This window comes from Gorilla gorilla, chromosome 1 (assembly GCF_029281585.2).
Source record: "Gorilla gorilla gorilla isolate KB3781 chromosome 1, NHGRI_mGorGor1-v2.1_pri, whole genome shotgun sequence".
NCBI lineage: Eukaryota > Metazoa > Chordata > Mammalia > Primates > Hominidae > Gorilla > Gorilla gorilla.
In genome coordinates this window covers 147274152-147297453 of record NC_073224.2, presented here as the reverse complement: position 1 = coordinate 147297453, position 23302 = coordinate 147274152, and the positions used below count along the sequence as shown (strand labels likewise).

Genomic DNA, 23302 nt, shown 5'->3' with positions numbered 1-23302 from the left:
CAACTTCCAAGTGGGTTTTCATTACCTGGAACAAGCAAATTTTTTTGTTTGTTTGTTTTGTTTTTTTTTAAATAGAGACAGGGTCTCACTCTGTCACCCAGGCTAGAATGCAATGGCATGATCATGTAGCTCATTGTAACTGCCAACTCCTCGGCTCAAGGAGTTGGTCCTTCTGCTTCAGCCTCCTGAGCAGCTAGGACTACAGGTGTGTGCCACCACACGTAGCTAGTTTTAAAATTTTTTGTAGAGATACAGTCTTGCTATGTTACCCAGGCCAATCTTGAACTCCTGGACTTACGCAATCCTCTTGTCTCAGCCTCCCAAAGTGCGGGGATCATAGGCGTGAGCCACTGCACTCAGTCAAATATTTCCTCTTCCTCTTTTGATATATTTACATCTTTTAAACTTAATCCATATTGTCAACCCACTTACATGAAAGGGAGAAGGAATTTGAGTAAGCAATTCCAATTATAAAGTGTGACAGCAATTTGTGCAACCACAACTTTCAAAGAAACAAAGCAAGGAAAATATGACAAATAAAATTAATGAGTTAAACTTAAACTTTAGCAATAACTGAGAAAGTATACTTTTTTATTACAGAATTCAATCGATACATAGTATTTATAGAATTCTAAGTGCTAAGTGACACATCTGGGCCATCTAAGCCAATAAAAAAAGGAACTTAATTTTCTAGAAGCAAAATCCAAACTTAACACTTTCTTACAGCATCATTCTCATTCCGAAGGTTCAATGAAATATTATAATCCTTTCCCAGTTTAAATGTCTTACTCCAAAGATTTAAAAAAAAAAAAAACTAAGAAGATGCATATTTGACTGTAAGCTAGATATTTAGTGGGAAAAAAGAGTATATAATTAAAACAACTTAAAAGCAAGCTCAGTCTTCCTGTGGAGTCACCAAAAGTAGAATTACTCTCATAGCAACCCTAACATGATGAGAGAAAAACAGGGAAACTATTTTTGACTTAATATGATGTATCTGCAATTATTATACAACAAAGGCAGACATGTAATAAATATCCTGTCCTTATGCACTTCTATTTAATATGAAATCATCAATACTTTTCAAACAAACGACAAATACTGCAAAATATCCATATTTCCATTTATTTATTTCTTGATTGTAGATTTTCAGGGAAGATTTTAAGATCCTTGGCAATATGATGAGGGGTATGTTTAAATCTACTTACTCTTATCTCTAGTTAAAGAAAGAAGTGGCTGGGCACGGTGGCTCATGCTTGTAATCCCAGCACTTTCGGAGGCCGAGGCAGGCGGATCACGAGGTCAAGAGATGAAGATCATCTTGGCCAACATGGTGAAACCCTGTCTCTACCAAAAATACAAAAATTAGCTAGGCGTGGTGGCGCACGCCTATAATCCCAGCTACTCAGGAGGCTGAGGCAGGAGAATCCCTCGAACCTGGGAGGAGGAGGCTGCAGTGAGCCAAGATTGAGCCACTGCACTCCAGCCTGGGCAACAGAGCGAGACTCTGTCTCAAAAAAATAAAAAAGAAAAAGAAAAAATCACCAAAAGAGTTTGTGAATTCAGATGTCTTTCTTTTAATAAACCAAAATTCTTAAACCATACTTTTACTACTCAATTCATTCTTATAGCATCTGTAAATGACTACAAAAAGATTTTTCATCAAAAGCACAGTATGAAAAATAATGCAAAATTTCCATATTTGCCCAGTTACTCTATATAAAACAGAGAAAATGTAACAAGTAGATACTAAAATAATTATAAGAACTAAAAGTTTATGCACAATTCCTTTGTGTTGAAAATCAACATGAGAGTGAATTTTTATATAAGGAATCAGTCACTTCGACTAAAAGCAATCCTAGGCCTTAAAGGAATCACTGCCACACTTCCAATATGCTAGAAAGTCCAGGGCAACATTTGAAACTCATCTTTAAAATGCTATATCAGAATGGACTCCCAACTAAATTATAAAAGAACATACTTTTTAGAAATTATGTGTAAAGAAAACAAATAATATCAATATGTTACTGTTAATCTCAGTTAAAACCTGAACACTAAAGTTTAAGAACCAGTACAACTGATCAATTTTTATTAGTAACAAGTTATCTGGCTAAATAAATAGTAAGGTAAGCAAGCTAAGCAGTCAATACTACAACATAGGAGACATGTGCCAGAATTTTTGAGGATTTTTAATAAATATACAGAAAAAACACTAGGCATTCAACAGAAGCTTGCATAAGTAGTCACTTACTTACTTTTTCTAATGTCTCAATGCGCTGTTTTAAAAGTCTATTTTCTGTGCGTAACCTCTGCCAAGAAAAAAAAAGTTTTATTTGCAAGCATTTTTGAGAGGAAAAAAAAGATTTCTAAATCACAGTCCTGAAAATGTATCACCTTTTATAAATAAGAAAAGAGTCTAAGGAATGATTACATTATCAAATGTCAAAGACTCAGAGTAACAAATACACAGAAGGCAGGGCACCATGGTTCACGCCTGTAATCCCAGCTCTTTGGGAGGCCAAGGCCGGCAGATGGCTTGAGCTCAGAAGTTCCAGATGAGCCTGAGTCTGGGCAACATGGCGAAACCTCGTCTCTATGAAAACTACACATACACACAATTTAGCCAGGAATGGTGGTGATGAGCCTGGGCAACAGGGTGAAACCTTGTCTCTATGAAAAACACACACACACACACGCACGCACGCATGCACACACATACACACACAGAATGGTGGTGCGAATCTGTCGTCCCAGCTACCTGGGAGGCTGAGGTGGAAGGCTGGGAGGTGGGGGCTGAGGTGGGGGGCTGGGAGGTGGGGGCTGAGGTGGGGGTGGCGGAAGTTGTAGTGAGCCGAGATTGGACCACTGTACTCCGGCCTGGGAGACAGAGTAAAACCCTGTGTCCAAAAAAGGGAGGGGAGGGGAGGGGAAGAGAGGGGTTGGGAGGGGAGGGAAGGGGAGAAGAAAGGAAAGGAAAAAGGAAAAAGAAAAGGAAAAGGAAGGGAAAGGAAAGGGATAAAGAAAGAGAAATAAATACACCACAGCAAAGGAAATACTCACATTCATCATTCCAGCTGTGATTAAATTTAAAATACACTCTACAGTACATATAGAAATAAGCCCCTCCATTTCTATACTTAGCATAATGACTCATAATCAAATATTTTCTTATGTGTTTTAACATCCTCATTAGACAAAAAAGATTCTAACTTGCCTACCTCCAACAGAGCCTACCTATATAATTAATATTCAAATGTCAGTTGAATGAAGAAACAGGAGATCTAAAAAATGCACGTTCATAGGCTAAACATCAAATTTTCCATTTAGGGCCTGGCTCAGTGGCTCACACCTGCAATCCACTTTGGGAGGCCAGGCAGGTGGATCACTTGAGCTTGAGTTCAAGACCAGCCTGGACAACATGGCAAAACCCTGTCTCTACAAAAAATATAAAAATTAGCTGGGCGTAGTGGCATGTGCCTGTAGTCCCAGCTATTCAGGAGGCTCAGGGGGAAGATGGCCTCAGCCCTGGAAGTGGAGGTTGCAGTGAGCCAGTATCACATCACAGCATTCCATCCTGGGCAACAGAGCAAGACCTTGTCTCAAATTAAAAAAAAAAAAAAATTGCCCATTTAGACTTCAATAGTCTCCATTTATTATACAGTATAGATGACAAGTTGCAAAATTCTGAAAATACAAAGAATTTATTAATTTTTTCTGAGAAAACAACTCCAATTACTAGTATCTCCTCATAGTTCAAAAAGTAAAACCAGATTTTTTTGAAAAGCACTTTACCTAATTATTCAATACCTGGTTCCCAAAAAACTTGTCTAATTACTGTCATTAAGTATTAAATCCAAGCCACTCTACATTTTTAAAAAGTTATTTTTGCATATCCGCCAATATAATTGCTTATTAATCCCCTTTATAAGTTATCTTTTCATTTTCAAATTCCTCAGATGTTGTCCCACTCTGTCGCCCAGGCTGGAATGCAGTGGTGCGATCTCAGCTCATTGCAACCTCTGCCTCCCAGGTTCAAGCGATTCTCCTGACTCAGCCTCCTGAGTAGCTGGACCTACAGGCACATGCCACCACGCTCAGCCAATTTTTTGTATTTTTAGTAGAGAGGGGGTTTCACCGTGTTAGCCAGGATGGTCTTGATCTCCTGACCTCATGATCCGCCCGCCTCAGCCTCCCAAAATGCTGGGATTACAGGCATAAGCCTCTGTGCCCGGCCTCAAGGTGATAACTTACTTTTTTGTACCAATTTGTTCCAGAACTCAATCAAGCCTTCTTCCAGCCCCACCTTCCTATAAATTTCTGCTAAAAAATGTCTGTCTCAGAAAATTCTTCCATCAATTCAACCTATTATTTTGCCAGTAAAGACTTAAATATGGCTGTATATAACATATAAAGTATTAGTTCAGGGAAATGAGAGACTCTATGAATTACTGCATCTTATTAAAGTGGATCACAAATTGAAACAAATCTTAGAGTTATTACAAAGATACTTGGCAAATTAGATTTCTTGTTCTATTTACTAAAATTCAGATGATCTGAAATAGACATTATGATATACAGGAAAGTTAATAACTAATCTCAGACAAAATAACAGCTTGAGAAGTAGAAAATGTTCTTATGTCTTGGCTCCTCCTACTGTGTGCAGCATAGTAGTCTACACAAATAAGCAATTATTAAATGCTGCTAAAGTCTAGAGAGCCAAAGAAATAAATGGGATTCTCAAAATGTTCTCAATCATATTTCATCAACAAAAGGTAATGTTTTATCTTAAAAGATTTAGAAAACTAAGTTCCCACCAGACAACTGAGTGAATAAAGTTATGACAGAAATCATGCTAAAATAAAATTTAGAACTGAAAACACTCATCTGGATTTCCTTCCCCAACCCCTTTTAAGGCTTCTGAAATCTATTTCATTATAAATAAAAATCTAAATTGATTTTCTTCCACAAACAACTAACCAAATGCTTAACATCATTTAAAAAATAAATCACCACTTCCTCATTTGTATAATATTTGCATCAGGAATTGATCAATAGAATAGACTTTTTCAGTTAATACAGACCATTTCAGGGTTACTTTTACATTTCAAGTGTTACTGTCTTCTTTTTTTAAAACTAATATCACAGTATTTTGGTAATTATAGCTTTGCTATCTGTTTTAATACCTAGTAGAGCTAATATCCCCTGTTCTTACATTTGTTTATTGTTCCCAAACCCCAAATACTAGTATACTAAAGTAGCTAAGATACTAGGTTTTGAAGTTAGGCAGATTTAAGTTCAAATTCTCATTCTACAATTAACACTTGCACATGACAGTCAATGTTTTAGAATCTCCATTTCCTCATCCAGAAATTAAGAGTAATCAAACCTACAGGGAACTGAAAAATTAAATGAGATAGCATAGCACCTAATATATGCCAAATACTCAGTTAATGATAAGCACTGCCCACAATAGTTTTGAAGTTAGGCATGAATATTATTTTACTGCTTTTGTCTATTTTTAGAATTATTCTTAAGATTTTTTTATTGCCCTGGAATTTTACAAGGAATTAAATTTCACTGAATTTGAGGGCCAGGTAGAATGGTTTACAGCTGTAATCCCAGAACTTTGGGAGGCCAAGGCAGGTGGATCACTTGAGGCCAGAAGTTTGAGACCAGCCAGGCCAACATGGCAAAACCCCATCTCTACTAAAGATACAAAAATCAGCCTGGCATGGTGGTGCATGCCTGTAATCCCAGCTACTTAGGAGGCTGAGGCAGGAGAATCACTTGAATCCAGGAGGTGAAGGTTGCAGTGAGCCAAGACCGCGCCACTGCACTCCGGCCTGGGCGACGGAGCAAGGCTCTGTCTCAAAAAAAAAAAAAAAAAAAAGAAAAAAAAGAAAAAAAAATCACTGGGAAATTCATATCTTTATATAACATGGAGCTATTTTTGTCTATCTTTAGTTCTTTTTAAAATGTCTGTGTGTAAAGTTTTCCAGTGTTTGTTAGGTCCTATTCTATTTTTCATTTAGGTTACTCCTAGATATACTTTTATTTTTATTTCAAATGGAACTTCTTCCAGTACATTTTTGAACTGTTTATTGACGATACATAGAAAGGTTAATAACTAAAATCTACCACCTGATTGATTCTCAATAATTCTTCAATATCTTCCTCACATTTTCTAGAATAGAGTGCTTCCTAAACTTTAAAGTGAAAACCACAGAGAGGAAGATACCTAGATATAGCTACATACAAATGTTTATCTTGTACATTGAAAAAGAAAATAGAGACAATTTTTTGACCTACCAAATTAGAAAAAAAAGAGACTAAAACGAGAGCAAGAATGAAATACTTAGTGTTGGCAAAGTAGTCATGAAATGGAAACTTGTTGCTAAGACAAACATACCCTGGACACATTCTTTAGGAAATTTACGTATTACACATCAAAAGTCTTTAAAATGCTAATATCCTGTAACTTATTAATTCTACTTTTTATAACTGGCTATGGAAATAATAATAGGAGACAAAAAACTTGTTATATACAAAGATGTTAACCATTAGCATTATTTTTAATAAGAAAAACTGAAAACAACCTTATATCCTGAAATAGGATAATCTCATTTCAAATAACCCACTCTTCAATCACTATTTCCTATTCTTTCCAGCTTACTCAGTTTACAAAGTAACCCAACCCCCACAACTGTTTTCATTGAGACAGTCTAGTGATCCCAACAACTTTTCACTGTCCCTCAATCCTTGATGTTCTCTCTTCCTTCTTGACAAAGTTCAATTTGCAATCATTATACGGCTCCCTTGCTTTTAAGCCCCCTTGCCCTTCTCTCCCTTCGTAGTATAACTGCCTGGAAAAAAACACTACTCTGGATCAACTATCTGACAATTTTGAGTCTGTACCTATGCCAGTAAATATGACTGAACAAAAACAAAACCATGACGTTTATTTAAATTACTGATCACTAAATTCAATATGGTTCTTAGCAATAATAATGTCCTTCTTCTATCCCCCTAGGTCACTATTTCATACCTATTCCTCTTTCTTCAAACCAGCAACCCTCCAATCCATTGTCTCTCAGTTGATAATCTTGCCTATGATTTCACTGAAAAAAACTGAGGCAATTAGAAGAGAATTTCACAAGCTCCCAAAACCACATCCTACATCCTACCTGCATTTTTGCCCATATATTTTGATTTCTTGTTATTGTGGATTAACTACTCATGCTAGCATACTAAGTTACATCTCCTAACTTCGCTCTAAATTCCGTATCTTCCTGACTCCAGTGATTATCCCCATTCTTAATGATCAATTTTTCCTACTTGATTATCACCATAAAAGCATGTAGTTATTTCTCCTATCTTAAAAAAAAACAGAAAACAGAAACAAAAAATTCAACATAAGTACCCTCTCCAGCTACTGTCCCATTTCTTTTATCCTTATAGCAAATTCCTTGAAAAATATCTCTAATTTTTCTTCTTCTATTCCAGTTAGGTTTTAGTACCTACCATTCTGCTCCACTCGTTTCTAGGATAAATTATAATCATGCTGGAAAATGCAATGTCGTTTCTCCATCCTCATTTCACAAAAACTATCTTCAGTATTTGACATGGTAAATCCTTCTCTCTTTCTCACTGTCTCTTGGCTTCTAGGAACCACACCTACCTGGTTTTCTCCTAGTTTGCTACTTTCTACTTGTCTTCCTCATCTTTAAATGTTGGTTTATTCTCAGGCTCAATTCTTGAATTCTTCTCTATTTTATCTACACTCCTTTCCCAAGTAATCTCACCCATTCTCATGGCTTTCAATACTATGACCCCGCCAATAACTGCCAAATTTATATTTTGAGCTTGGCTTCTTTTAATTTCAGATCTGAATATTTAAGAAGCTAACTGGACATCTCCTAGGCATCTCATTCCCAAGATACCCAAAATTGGGCTCCTGGTATCCCCACTAAACCAAATCCTTCTGGAGTCTTTCCCATCTCAGGTAATGGGAACACCATTTATCTACCTGCTCAGACCACAAGGCTTGGTTCCTCCTCCTCACACATCTCTACATTCTAGCTGTCCGCTTTATATTTGAAATCTATTCAGAATCCAATTACTTCTTACCTCAGTCCAAGCCACCATCATCTTTTTTTTTTTTTTAAGACAGGGTTTCACTCTGTCACCCAGGAAGGAATGCAGTGGCATGATCACAGCTCACTGCAGCCTCAAATTCCCTGGTTCTAGTGATCCTCCTTCCTCCGCCTCCTGAGTAGCTAGGACTACAGGCATGCACCACTATGCCTGGCAATTTGAAAAAAAAAAATTTGTGGAGACAGGTGCCTACTATGTTGCCCAGGCTGGTCTTGAACTCCTGGGCTCAAGGAATCCGCCCACCTTGGCCTTCCTAAGTGCTGGGATTACAGGCATAAGCCACCCTGATGGTAGTCATGCCTGGCCCACCATCATCTTTTGTCTGCATTACCACATCAGCGTTCATCAGAAATGCTCTCAATCCCTGCAATTTACTCTTAACACAGCAACCAGAATGATCTACTGAACTTAAATCACATTTTGTCCTTCTCTACTGAAAACTGCCACCTAACCAGAGTAAAAGCCAAAGTCCTTACCACTGTCGACAACATCCTACATTATCTGCAACCTGCTCCATCTTACTTCCTACCACTTTTCTCATCATTCATGCTGTCCCATCCACAATGCCACCTTACTGCTCCTCACCAGGCACACCCCGAATAGGTTCTGCCATTCTTCCAGATAGTCACATATCTAGTCCCATCACTTCCTTCAGGTCTTTTTTCAAAAATCACCTGGTTAACTCCTCTAAATTTTCCACCCAAACACTACCGTTTTACATTCCCTTTCCCTGAGGTTATTTTTTCTCCTTAAGACTTTATCACCATCCAAAATACCGTACATTTGACTTTTCTGTTTATTGTTATTTCCATATTAAAATATAATCTCCATGAGGACAGATCATGGTCTACTTCATAACCACATTTCAAGTGCCTAGAACAGTGCTTGGGCATCTAGTAGGCACTATGAATTATCTGTTAAATTTAGTGTTATTGAATAAATCAGGCTAGCATACCTCCCTTGGATATTATGTAGCCATTAGTTTTTTTAATGAAAAGTTTGATATGCCAGAGAAAAACGGGCATCCAAATCTTACATCACAAATATATCAAAGTCTCTCTTGGAAAGCAGCAGCAGCACAGTGTATATACTGAAGAATACACATGGGCCTTAGAATAACACAAATCAGACTTCAAATCCTTGACTCTGTTTCCTCGCAATGTGACCACTGGCATAGTATTTGAGCTTTCTGAAGCCTAATTTCTTCACAGGTAAGGATAAGAACCCTTTAATAATGCTGTTTTAAGAATAAGGGGAAATAATGCATGTAAGTGACCCATCATATATTAAGGGCTAAATAAATGTGAGCTTCAATTCTAATACTTCACATTGATTGTTAAAATGTAATTCCCGGGCAACTTAGATAACACTTCTCTTTTTTTTTTTTTTTTTTTTTTTCATTTTTATGCCAGGCAGTGAATATGTGAGCACTTTTATATTATTTTCTGGCTTTCAGCATATCTGAAATGTACCATAGTTTTTAAACAGGAAAAAATACTTTACTTTTGACTAAAAACTGGCCAGAATTTCTCATACTTCCCATTTTAGGGCTTTAGATCTCTGCGTCCCGAAGCACAAATTTAAATATAAAAATTAGATTATCTGTTCGTATGTCTATCAGAATCAAAGTTTTTTCCTTTTTAAAGATTTGTGGGTTACCCTAATATAAGCTAGAATTTTAGTTTTATAATTTTTTTCTTTTTTAAAATTGAGATGGGGTCTTGCTATGTTGTCCAGGCTGGTCTCAAACTCCTGGGCTCAAGTGATCTGCCCGCCTCGGCCTCCCAAAGTGCTGGGATTACAGGCGTGAGCCACCGCACCCGGCCAAACTAGAATTTTAATATTTCTTACCTCCTCCCAATCAGGTAGAACATCAATAGACTGGAAGAAGATACTGATAAAGACGTTTCTATTAACAAAAAATTTCACACGCAAAATTTAAGATTCTCCATATGAAGACATTATTATCAAAATCTTCCTATAACACTTTTAGGGAAGAGGTGAAAAAATATTTAAAAGTCGCATCTTAACCGGGGGCTCACTGACAGATATAGTTCTTAGAATAGAAGGTCATCACCCCAAAGGTCTTATAATTTAATTAAAGTAAAAACAACAGAGACCTTATAAACACATTTCACAACATCAAAGGCTAATTTTATACTTCCATATCAAAACATCAAACAATTTGATGATCATACCAATGGGCTGTAAAAATAATGGCACAAAACTATCTTCCCATGGACTTTTAAAAAGAACCAAGGCAAGAAAGTACTAGTTTACAACCAGAACCCATTCTCTTGTAAAAGAGACTTTTGCAGGAGGGAGGGTGTGTAAGAAGTAGCATTTCCCATTTTACAGCAAGGCTCAATTAATATTATACCTGGCTAATGAATTGTAAATAAGGTGGTCATCTGATCATGATTAGAATGAGTTGTCAGGGTCTAAGTAAAAAAATCAGACACCCTGGAACCAACCCAAATGCCCATCAATGATAGACTGGATAAAGAAAATGTAGCACATATACACCATGGAATACTATGCAGCCATAAAAAAGGATGAGTTCATGTCCTGTGCAGGGACATGGATGAAGCTGAAAACCATCATTCTCAGCAAACTAACACAGGAACAGAATACCAAACACCACATGTTCTTGCTCATAAGCAGGAGATGAACAATGAGAACACATGGACACAGGGGAGGGGAACATCACACACTGGGGCCTGTCAGGGGGTGGAGGACTAGGGAAGGAATAGCATTAGGAGAAATACCTAATGTAGATGACGGGTTAATGGGTGCAGCAAACCACCATGGCACGTGTATACCTATGTAACAAACCTGCATGTTCTGCACATGTATCCCAGAACTTAAAGTATAATTTAAAAAAAAAAAAAGTATTCAGTTGAAAAAAAAAATCAGACACCCCTAAATATGAAGTTTAAAAAAAGTATAGTCATTCAAAAGTTGTTTTGGTTTTTCTATCTGGTGGAACTGGGGAGTGAAGAAAGAGATGAAAATGGTATAAGAAAGAACTACATGGAAACAATATTATAAAAAGAGAACAGACTACCTTTGAGATCAGCACTTTATTTACCTGATATGTTCCACTAACTTTCTAAACTCTTTTTTCCAATTCTTCTCTATAGACAATTTTATGCCAACTGCCTGAGACACATGGAGCTAGATTCAAAAACATTTCTTCAGGCATATGAACTATATATTTCCTCAAAAAACAAAGTATAGAAAATACTGCAAATGGCTGGGCGTGGTGGCTCATGCCTGTAATCCCAGCGCTTTGGAAGGCCAATGCAGGTGGATCGCCTGCGCTCAGGAGTTTGAGACCAGCCTGGGCAACATGGTGAAACCCTGTCTCTACCGAAAATACAAAAAATTAGCCAGGCATGGTGGTGTGCACCTGTAGTCCCAGCTACTTAGAAGGCTGAGGTGAGAGGATCGCTTGAGCGCGGGAGGTCAAGGCTGCAAATGAGCCAAGATCGTGCCACTGAACTCCAGCTTGAGTGACAGAGGGAGACCCTGTCCAAAAGAAAAGAAAAGAAAATACTGCAGGTATAGGTGAAAGTCTGCTAAAAATCTGTTTTCTGAAAATGCCTTTTGGTATTCCTATATTCATGTACTTAATTTTATAAGAAATTTCTTCAAGAGCAAGGATTGTTCATAGAACTGTGATTTTTTTTTTCAATAATATAGTGTGGTGAAATGAACAGGATGGCTTCCCCATCCTCAGATTCTTGATTTGCAGTTCCGAATATTCGTAGTATGTGAAAACCCATACTCTCTCCCCACTCATCAGGATGACGTACTTTTTACTTGCAGTAAAAGTACCCTTACTCATAGTACCTAAAAGAAAAGCAAATAGGGCTGGACGCGGTGGCTCACGCCTGTAATCCTAGCACTTTGGGAGGCTAAGGCAGGTGGATCACGAGGTCAGGAGATCGAGACCATCCTGGCTAACACGGTGAAACCCCATCTTTACTAAAAACACAAAAAATTAGGCAGGCTTGGTGGCGGGCGCCTGTAGTCCCAGCTACTTGGGAGGCTGAGGCAGGAGAATGGCGTGCACCCGGAAGGCGGAGCTTGCAGTGAGCCGAGATTGCACCACTGCACTCCAGCCTGGGCGACACAGCGAGACTTCGTCTCAAAAAAAAAAAAAAAAGAAAAAGAAAAAAAGCAAAACAAATAGTAGAGCAGCAGTTGGGTGACAGAATAAAAAAAAAAAAAAAAAAGGAAGGAAAAAACATCCACAGGGGTCTTTTCTATATATATAAAAAATGTGGAAGTATCTACTTCCATTTGATAAGGAAAAGGTGACAGAAATGGGAATAGAACCTCTAGAAAAGGGAGGAGAGTTGATAAGAGAGAGTTAACATAAGAAAACTGGAGAGACCGTCTCCCTAGAGGCTTTTGAGGAGGACCAAGGCAGGAAAGAGTATTAGTTTAACAGAACCCATTTCCTTGTAAAAGGAGAAAAATAAGGTGGTCATATAATGTCTCGCCAGATCCAAGTCAAAAATCAGACACATTCAAACACAAAGTTTAAAAAGGGAGAAGGGAGTCACTCCATTAAAATTATTTTACTTTTAACCCTTTCTCCAGGGGTTGGGGGTGAGGGGTGGAGGGGAATAAAGAGATTAGAAAGTGAATTGGCCAATCACTAAGTTCTTTGACTCATGCTTCCACTTATCAACCCCATCCTACAATATCAGCATAAAAGGCAACACAATTTTTCTCAAGTCTCAGCTCCAACAGTGCCACAGACCCTCAACTCAAGAATTCCGTGTTTTATGGAGGGGGGTACAAATTTTATATTTTTAGGGTACGTATAGGGTATTTATATGCCCTTCGAATTGAAAATCTGCTTGATTTTCTGGAGAGGAGTAGTTCAAAAGTATAACCCTTGCTTAGAGAAGAAAAAGTCGTATCAGTCAAAGCTTTCTGCAGCTCTAGGGCAACCATAATTAGTTCTAGTGTAATATGTGCTCTATTTAATGTTTGCCTGAGATTACACTCTTGTTGGTCTCAGCAGAGAAAGTGTTATTATAGATTGTCTTCTCTGCAACTTTAAAAAACATGCTTAAATGGAATGATAATTATCTTCTCCATGGAAGTGTTTTCTCCTGATGAGCCACCAACAAATCTAGAAAAAGGGAAGAGCTTGCTCTCCTTCACACTGGAATGAAAGCCACTTCAGTCACATTATTCTGCTTTTTGGAAATGTCTATTTTTAACTATAATCTAGTAGGATGGTAAATACATTTATGAATATAAGAAGTACAAACTTTAAACATCTACTGTCCAATAATTGATTTCAATCAATCAGTACTTTAAAAATCCCCCAACTGCTTACTTTAATTTCAACTTGCTCTTCCATTTCTTTCGTTTTTATTGTAGTGTATTCCTTTTCAAGCCTAAGAAAGGAAAAAAACAGAGTTAAAGGTAATGTTTTCATTCAAAAGTAGTTATTAAATTACAAAATTTAAAAATACATATGAACATAAAATACAATTTCTTTAGTTTCTTCTAGCTTATAACTTGGAGATATTTGATGTGAGAAAAATCATGTGGTTTCATGAGTTCTTATTAAAAACTCACTTTACAAATGACAAAAATAAAAACCACACAAAAAGAAAATTTACAAACTGAAATGTATAAAGCACAAAATGCAACTTAGTTTACAGATTCTATTCAACCCTAAACTTACAAATGAACCATTATTCTTATTTCTCAAATTAAAACACACCTGTAGGTTCAACTGGCTCTTAACTTAAAAATCCTGGTACCAACATTGACTTTGAAAATTTTAATGAGGGAAAGGGGACAACTCTTCCTTATAGAATTCCAATTAATAGACATAGGAGGAATAAGGTTAAGATAAAAATCACCATTAGAATTCCACAGTAATAACTACTGCGGGAGGAACCACTAATGGATGCTAAAATTAGTGGGTGAAAGTTTAAGCATAGTCTCAAATTATCTCTCCTAAAATATTTAGTAAGTGTTAAAGGAAAATACTAAATTTACAGTACAGAATCCTGGTAGACTGCACCTGAACTAACTGATTAAGGTTAACATCACCAGTAATACATACTGACATCATGCACCCCTGTTAAGATGTACTGAGTTAAGTGAATTAACACAGGAACAGAAAACCAAAAACCCATGTTCTCCCTTACAACTAGGAGCTAAACACTGGGTACTCATGGACACAAAGATGGGAACAACAGATACTTAGGACTAATAGAAGGCGAAGGCAGGGAGGAGGACAAGGGCTGAAAAACTAACCGTTGGGTACTATGCTTGCTATCTGGGTGATGGGATAACTCATATCTCAAACCTCAGCAACATGCAATATGCCCATGAAATAAATATGTGCATGTACCCCCTGAATTTAAAATAAAGGTCAAAATTATTAAAAAGTAAAAATAATTTAAAACATGACACTGACCACGGTGGATCATGCCTCTAATCCCAGCACTTTGGGGGGCCAAGGAGGGCCAAATGCTTGAGGCCAGGGGTTCAAGACCAGCCTGGGCAACATGGTGAAACCCAGTCTCTACAAAAAATACAAAAATTAGCCAGGTGCGGTGGGTGCATGCCTGTAGTTGCAGGTACTCAGAGGCTGAGGTGGGAGGATTGCTTGAGCCGGGGAGGTCAAGGTTGCAGTGAGCCATGATCTAGCCACTGCACTCCAGCCTGGGACCCTTCCCCCCAACCCCAAGAAAGTGATAAACCATTTTTTTAAAAGAAAAAAGATGTCCTGAAAAGGGCATATCACCTCTGTGGTCTGTCACTGATTGGAGGTGAGTAAGCATGATATGCAACTCTATGGTAAGTCTAAAATTACCTTTATAAAAATGTATAGGACACACAAAAATTAGTACCACCAAATTTTTTTTATCTTGCTCTTGACAAAAAATATCAATACCAAGGTTACTCCAAATATAAACCAGACCAGGCTCCAAATAACTTACAGCTGCTTTCAAAAATAAAATTCTCCCTCAAAGGACAGAAATCTATTACTTATCTCATTTAGCTCACAACAACTTTTTAATATAAGTTGTTATACCCACTCTGGGGTTTAGAAAGCTTGAGAAACTTCTGCATAGTCACAGATTTGACTGCTACATTACTCTGTCTCTCACTAAAGTGTATCTTAAAACAGCAGTCCCCAACCCCTGGGCAGTGGACCAATACCAGTCTGTGGCCTGTTAGGAACTGGGTCATACAGCAGGAGGTGAACGGCAGGCAAGTGAACATCACTGCCTGAGCTCCACCTCCTGTCAGATCAGTGGCAGCACTAGATTCTCAACGGAGTGCAAACCCTATTGTGAATTGTGCATGCTGGGGATCTAGGCTGCGCGCTCCTTATGAGAATCTCATGACTGATGATCTGACATGAGGTGGAACAGTTTCAACCTGAAGCCATACCCCCAGCCCCCATAAGTGGAGAAATGGTCTTCCACGAAAGCGGTCCCTAGTGTCAAAAAGGCTGGGGACCACTGTCTTAAAAGACTATAAGATAGCCGACAGAATTTATTAAAGACTCCAAAGAGGTGCAAAACATTTTCAACAGCTGCACTACTGAAATAAGTTTATAGCCTTCACAAATGACTACTCTGAAGTAGTTATCATTATGCATTATGTAAAAATATCACTCATTTATACACCTAAAAATAAACCCTACTTATTTAACTCCACTGATAGTGTTTTTCAATAAACTTAATTTAAAAAAAAAAATTTGGTTTACAAAAAGATTGTGAAGATAGTACAGAGATTCCATGTATCCCATCCCAGTTTCCCCTATTATTAACATGTTACAGTAGTATGGACATTGTTATAATTAATGAACCAATATTAACACATTGCTGTTACCTAAAGCCCATGACAGTTTTGATGAGAACCTTGACAGTTTTGAGGAGTACTGGTCAGGTATTTTGTAGTTATCATTATGTGATCTTCAAACGGGACCATTACGTCCTTCAAATGGGATTTGTCTCATGTTTTTCTCATGATTATACTGGGGTTATTGGGTTTTCAGGAGGAAGACCAGAGACATAAATGCCATTTTCATTGTCTCATACTAAGGGTACAAACTATCAACAGAACATCACTATTGATGTTGACCTTGATCACCTGGCTGAAGGAGTACACACCAGGTTTTTCCAGTGTAAAGTTATTTGTTCCCCCTTCCCTGATAGTGTTTTTAGACCCGCATTATGATTTGTCTAAATTACTGGAAAATACTCATAATTGTTCTTTCTATGGCCAGTTTCATAACTCAATGTTTTCTATACACTATTAACAGAGTGATCTTTTTTTTAAATGTTGATTTGGATCATGCCACACCCAGCGTGTCAGTGGTTACTCATCACCTTCAGACTAAATTTCAAAGGCTTACAAAAAAGTAATCAAAGCTCTCTGGAGAAATAGCTCATTACTGCGCAGGAGCCAAAAGAAGGTATAAGTTGAACCTGGAATATTTTGTTGCCCCAAAGAAAGGAAATTCCCAAAGAATAATGGGAAAAATATCAAAAGAACAAAGCACCCAGGTTGCAAGGGTTCCCACTGGACAAATCAGGGACAATTTAATAGTAATGGATTATAGCTCACTGAATAAAATAATCCATGAATTCACACTGATGTAAATAAATGAATAAATAAATGAGGGTGAAGGGAAAGCTCTTCCTTACAGTAGAATGCTGATTAATAAATAAAGAATGAGGGAGTGGGAAAATCATAAATGGATATAAAACTGGTATGGTTAAGTTTGGTAAAGAAAGAGGTTACTACATAATCTCAAAGTAGCCTGCCACAAATTACTTATTACAAAAGGGGAAATAATAACTTTACAGTAGTAAAACCCAGCAAACATCACCTTAATCAAGTGACCAAAGCTAACATTACCAGTTTTGAGAGAAAGCAATATCATATATATCGTATGGCGAAATGAGAAGATATAATATCAGGGGTATACCTGCCAAAAATGCACAACCTGAATCTAATCCTGGGGAAATCCCAGAAAAACTCAGACTTTGAGATTTTCTACAAAATAATTGGCCTGTACACTCTTTAAATATATCAGAAACACAAAGACTGAGGAAATATGTCAGATTAAAGAAAACCAAATAGGTATTAACACCTAAATCCTACACATGATCCTAGAGTGGACCCTGGATGGAGGGGTGGGGAGATAGTTATACAGCATATTATTGGGACAGCATATATACAGCATATATTGGTGATAAAATCTGAACATACACTGTGGATTAGATAATAGTATTGTATCTATTAGGTTGGTCCAAAAGTAACTGGTTTTTGCCGTTGAAAGTAATGCAAAAACTGCAATTACTTTTGCACCAACCTAATATAATTTCCTTGTTTTGATTAACTACTGGGTTTATGTCAAAGGAGAGAAAAGTTGTTGTTCATAGGAAGTACACATTCAAGTATTTACAGATAAAGGGCACAATATCTCAATTTACTCTCAAATGGACCTCCCCCAAAATGGGAATGGATTTTACACACACACACTATATTTATATACTCATACAGAGGAGAGAGGATAATAAAGCAAATGGGATGAAATGTAAACAATTGGTGAATCTTGGTAAAGAGTATATCGTACCCCCTTAAGTTTAAAAGTATACCAACATAAAAATTCATCAAAAAAAAAGTCAAAGACTAAGATTCAACTCTTACAACTGTCATGTAGTAAGGGAACCTATGAGCCTTTGTACCTATTACCGTTCTTCTTAAAATGCCCTCCTTCTCTTCACCTGGCCAACCTTTATTAGAGCAAAGAGTAAAACTTTTAAAACCAGATCATGTCACTTTTCTCAAAATCCTCTACTGGTTTCCCCTCAGATGTGGAAAAAGTCTGGCCCATGAGGAGGACAATAACCAACAAAACGTTTGACAACGACGAAAACGTGCTAGATCTGTATTGTCCAATAGAGTAGCCATTAGCCACATGTGAGTGACTAATTAGCACTTGAAATATAACTCATGAAATAAATTTTAATCATATTTAGACTAAACAGTCACATATGGGTAATGGCTACCACAGTAGATGGCATTGCTCTAAATACCCCTAGCACCCTACCATGTTTCTGACTTCACTGCTCACCACACTCCTATTTGCCTATGCTACTACAGTCCCATCGGTTTTCTTCCTTTTCATTTTTGCAGAGATGGGGTTTTACTATGTTGCCCAGGCTGGTCTCAAACTCCTAGGCTCAATGGATCCTCCCACCTCAGCCTCTCAAAGTGCTGGGATTATAGGTGTGAGCCACTGTGCCCGGCCTCTCACTGGTTTTCTATTCCTTGAATGTATCAATCACATTCTTGCCTCAGTCTTTACATTTACTGTTATTGTACTGTAGGACACACTTCCCCCAGATAATCCCATGACTCGCACTCTTACTTCCCTCTGGTGTCGGCTCAAATAGTATCTTACCGGCCTGTGAGCCCTATCTCTGCGTGCCCTGTCTAAAAGAGTGCTCATCTCTCCATGTCCTTTATCTGGCTTTGTTTTCTTCATGGCACTTTCACTGATGGATGTTACACTGTATATCATTCTATGTCAGTCTTCTGTATTTCAGTAAGTTCCATATCAGCAGGGATTTTCTGTTGCAGGCATAATTTAACCCTAGCAATTAGAAACAACAGTCTTCGGCCAGGCATGGTGGCTCATGCCTGTAATCCCAGCACTTTGGGAGGCCAAGGTGGGTGGATCACCTGAGGTCAGGACTTTGAGACCAGCCTGGCCAACATAGCGAAACCCAGTCTCTACTAAAAATTTTTAAAAAATTAGCTGGACATGGTGGCATGCGCCTGTAGTCCCAGCTACTCAGGAGGCTGAGGCTTGAACCTTGGAGGAGGTTGCAATGAGCCAAGATCGCACCATTGCACTCCAGCCTGCAAGACTTCGTCTCAAAAAAAAAAGAAAGAAACAAAGGTCTTCAAAATTGTACTCAGGTATCATCTCCTTCAGAGAACTACCTGAAACTTCCTCCTCTGCCATCATCCTATGCCATCCTGTGGTCTTATTTTTCTGCTCATGTATCTGCTAAAAGAATGTTTCCTCATATACATTTTAAAGACTTCTAAATTTCGTTTTATCTCAAGTGTAAATACAGTTAAAAAGGACATATAGTTGTAATTTATATGTACTTTAAAATGTTTCCACTGCAACTTAAGTGACATTTATCTTATTTATGGACGTCTACTCTAGGACCCAACTGGCAAAGGCAGTCATTATTATTAAACCAATGAGCCAAATTACATTTACTTCCTGTCATTAAAGTGTTGCCTTCACTTTTCAATTCAAATAAACATGAGTTAACAATTTGCCCCATGATCACAATTCTACTTCTGAATTCTAATTCAGAAATTTTTTCTGAATTCTAATTCAGAACACCAATATTTGCTGTTCTGCAGTCTCCGCTGATGATACCCACACAAACAGGATCTGGAGTGGACCTCCAGCAAACTCCAAAAGATCTGCAGCTGAGGGTTCTGACTGTTAGAAGAAAAACTAACAAACAGAAAGAAATCACATCATCAACAAAAAGGACTTCCATACCAAAACCCCATCCATAGGTCACCAACATCAAAGACCAAAGGTAGATAAAACCACAAAGATGAGGAGAAACCAGAGAAGCTAAAAATTCCAAAACACAGAGCACCTCTTCGCCTCCAAAGGATCACAGCTCCTCGCCAGCAAGGGAACAAAACTGGATGGAGAATGAGTTTGACGAGTTGACAGAAGTAGGCTTCAGAAGGTCGGTAATAACAAACTTCTCTGAGCTAAAGCAGCATGCTCTAACCCATCACAAGGAAGCTAAAAACCTTGAAAAAAGGTTAGATGATTGGCTAACTAGAATAAACACCATAGAGAAGACCTTAAATGACCTGATGGAGCTGAAAACCATGGCACAAGAACTTCGTGACACATGCACAAGCTTCAACAGTTGATTTGATCAAGTGGAAGAAAGTGACTGAAGATGAAATTAATGAAATAAAACGAAAAGACAAGATTAGAGAAAAAAACGAGTGAAAAGAAATGAACAAAGACTCCAAGAAATATGGGAGTATGTGAAAAGACCAAATATACATGTGATTGTTGTACCGGAAAGTGATGGGGACAATGGAACCAAGTCAGAAAACACTCTTCACGATATTATCCAAAAGAACTTCCCTAACCTAGCAAGGCAGGACAACATTCAAATTGAGGAAAAACAGAGAACACCACAAAGATACTCCTCGAGAAGAGCAATCTCAAGACACATAAATGTCAGATTCACCAAGGTTGAAATGAAGGAAAAAATGTTAAGGGCAGCCACAGAGAAAGGTCGGGTTACCCACAAAGGGAAGCCCATCAGACTAACAGCGGATCTCTAGGCAGAAACCCTACAAGCCAGAAGAGAGTGGGGGCCAATATTCAACATTCTTAAAGAAAAGAATTTTCAACCCAGAATCTCATATCCAGCCAAACTAAGCTTCAGAAGTGAAGGAGAAATAAAATCCTTTACAGACATGGAAATGCTGAGAGATTTTGTCACCACCAGGCCTGCCTTACAAGAGCTCCTGAAGGAAGCACTAAACATGGAAAGGAACAACTGGTGCCAGCCACTGCAAAAACATGCCCAATTGTAAAGACCAGCGACACTGTGAAGAAACTGAATCAATTAATGGGCAAAATAACCAGCTAACATCCCAATGACAGGGTCAAATTCAAACATAACAATATTAACCTTAAATGTAAATGGGCTAAATGCTCCAATTAAAAGACACAGACTGGCAAATTAGATAAATAGTCAAGACCCATCAGTGTGCTGTATTCAGGAGACCCACCTCACGTGCAAAGACACACATAGGCTCAAAGTAAAGGGATGGAGGAAGATCTACCAAGCAATTGGAAAGCAAAAAAAAAAGCAGGGGTTGCAATCCTAGTCTCTGATAAAACAAACTTTAAACCAACAAAGATAAAAAGAGACAAAGAAGGTCACTACATAATGGTAAAGGGATCAATTCAACAAGAAGAGCTAACTATCCTAAATATACATGCACCCAATACAGGAGCACCCAGATTCATAAAGCAAGTCCTGAGAGACCTACAAAGAGACTTAGACTCCTACACAATAATAATGGGAGACTTTAACACCCCACTATCAATACTAGACAGATCAACACGACAGAAGGTTAACAAGGATATCCAGGACTTGAACTCAGCTCTGGACCAGGCAGACCTACTAGATATCTACAGAACTCTCCACCCAAAATCAACAGAATATACAATTCTTCTCAGCACCACATGGCACTTATTCCAAAATTGACCACATAGTTGGAAGTAAAGCATTCCTCAGCAAATGTAAAAGAACAGAAATCACAACAAACGGTCTCTCAGACCACAGTGCAATCAAATTAGAACTCAGGATTCAGAAACTCACTCAAAACGCACAACTGTATGGAAACTGAACAACCTGCTCCTGAATGACTACTGGGTACATAACAAAATGAAGGCAGAAATAAAGATGTTCTTTGAAACCAGTGAGAACAAACACAATGTACCAGAATCTCTGGGACACATTTAAAGCAGTGTGTAGAGGGAAATTTATAGCACTAAATGCCCACAAGAGAAAGCAGAAAAGATCTAAAATTGACACACTAACATCACAATTAAAAGAACTAGAGAAGCAAGAGCAAACACATTCAAAAGCTAGCAGAAGGCAAGAAATAACTAAGATCAGAGCAGAACTGAAGGAAATAGAGACAGAAAAACCCCTTCAAAACGTCAATGAATTCAGGAGTTGGTTTTTTGAAGAGATTAACAAAATAGACCACTAGCAACACTAATAAGGAAGGAAAGAGGGAAGAATCAAATAGATGCAATACAAAATGATAAAGGGGATATCACCACCGATCCCACAGAAATAAACAACCATCAGAGAATACTATAAATACCTCTGTGCAAATAACCTAGAAAATCTAGAAGAAATGGATAAATTTCTGGACACATACACCCTCCCAAGACTAAACCAGGAAGAAGTAGAATCTCTGAATAGACCAATTAACAGGTTCTGAAATTGAGGCACTAATCAACAGCCTACCAACCAAAAAAAGTCCAGGACCTGATGGATTCACAGTCAAATTCTTCCAGAGGTACAAAAAGGAGCTTGCACCATTCCTTCCGAAACCATTTCAATCAACAGAAAAAGAGGGAATCCACCTTAGCTCATTTTATGAGGCTAGCATCATCCTGATACCAAAGCCTGGTAGAGACACAACAAAAAAAGAGAATTTTAGGCCAATACCCCGATGAACACTGATGTGAAAATCCTCAATAAAATATTGGCAAACCGAATACAGCAGCACATCAAAAAGCTTATCCACCATGATCAAGTCGGCTTCATCCCTGGGATGCAAGGCTGGTTCAACATACGAAAATCAATAAACATAATCCACCACGTAAACAGAACCAACGACAAAAACCACATGATTATCTCAATAGATGCAGAAAAGGCCTTTGACAAAAGTCAACAGCCTTCATGCTAAAAACTCTCAATAAACTAGATATTGATGGAACGTATCTCAAAATAATGAGCTATTTATGACAAACCCACAGCCAATATCATACTGAATGGGCAAAAGCTGGAAACATTCCCTTTGAAAACCTGCATAAGGCAAGGATGCCCTCTCTCACCACTCCTATTTAACATAGTGTTGGAAGTTCTGGCCAGGGCAATCAGGCAAGAGAAAGAAATAAAGGGTATTCAATAGGAAAAGAGGAAGTCAAATTGTCCCTGTTTGCAGATGACTTGGTTGGATATCTAGAAAACCCCATCGTCTCAGTGCAAAATCTCCTTAAGCTGATAAGCAACTTCAGCAAAGTCTCAGGATACAAAATCAATGTGCAAAAATCACAAGTATTTCTATACACCAATAACAGACAAACAGCCAAATCATAAGTGAACTCCCATTCACAATTACTACAAAGAGAATAAAATACCTGGGAATACAACTTACAAGGGATGTGAAGGACCTCTTCAAGGAGAACTACAAATCACTGCTCAATGAAATAAGAGGACACAAACAAATGGAAGAACATTCCATGCTCATGGATTGGAAGAAT

At 38.0% G+C, this 23302-nt stretch overlaps 1 protein-coding gene across 14 annotated transcripts in view; it reads right to left on the bottom strand.

Moving 5' to 3' along the window:
* EVI5 (ecotropic viral integration site 5) overlaps window positions 1-23302 on the bottom strand; it is a 277795-nt gene that overhangs the window by 156483 nt on the left and 98010 nt on the right. For 13 of the 14 annotated variants that reach the window (XM_063696986.1, XM_063697007.1, XM_063696981.1 and 10 more), the window contains 2 exons: window positions 13517-13577; window positions 2256-2309 (listed from right to left, as the gene is read on the bottom strand). In XM_063696986.1, coding sequence (XP_063553056.1) covers window positions 2256-2309; window positions 13517-13577 — 115 coding nt within the window. The remainder of the gene's footprint in view (window positions 1-2255; window positions 2310-13516; window positions 13578-23302) is intronic. The other variant, XM_063696999.1, reaches the window with a different exon arrangement.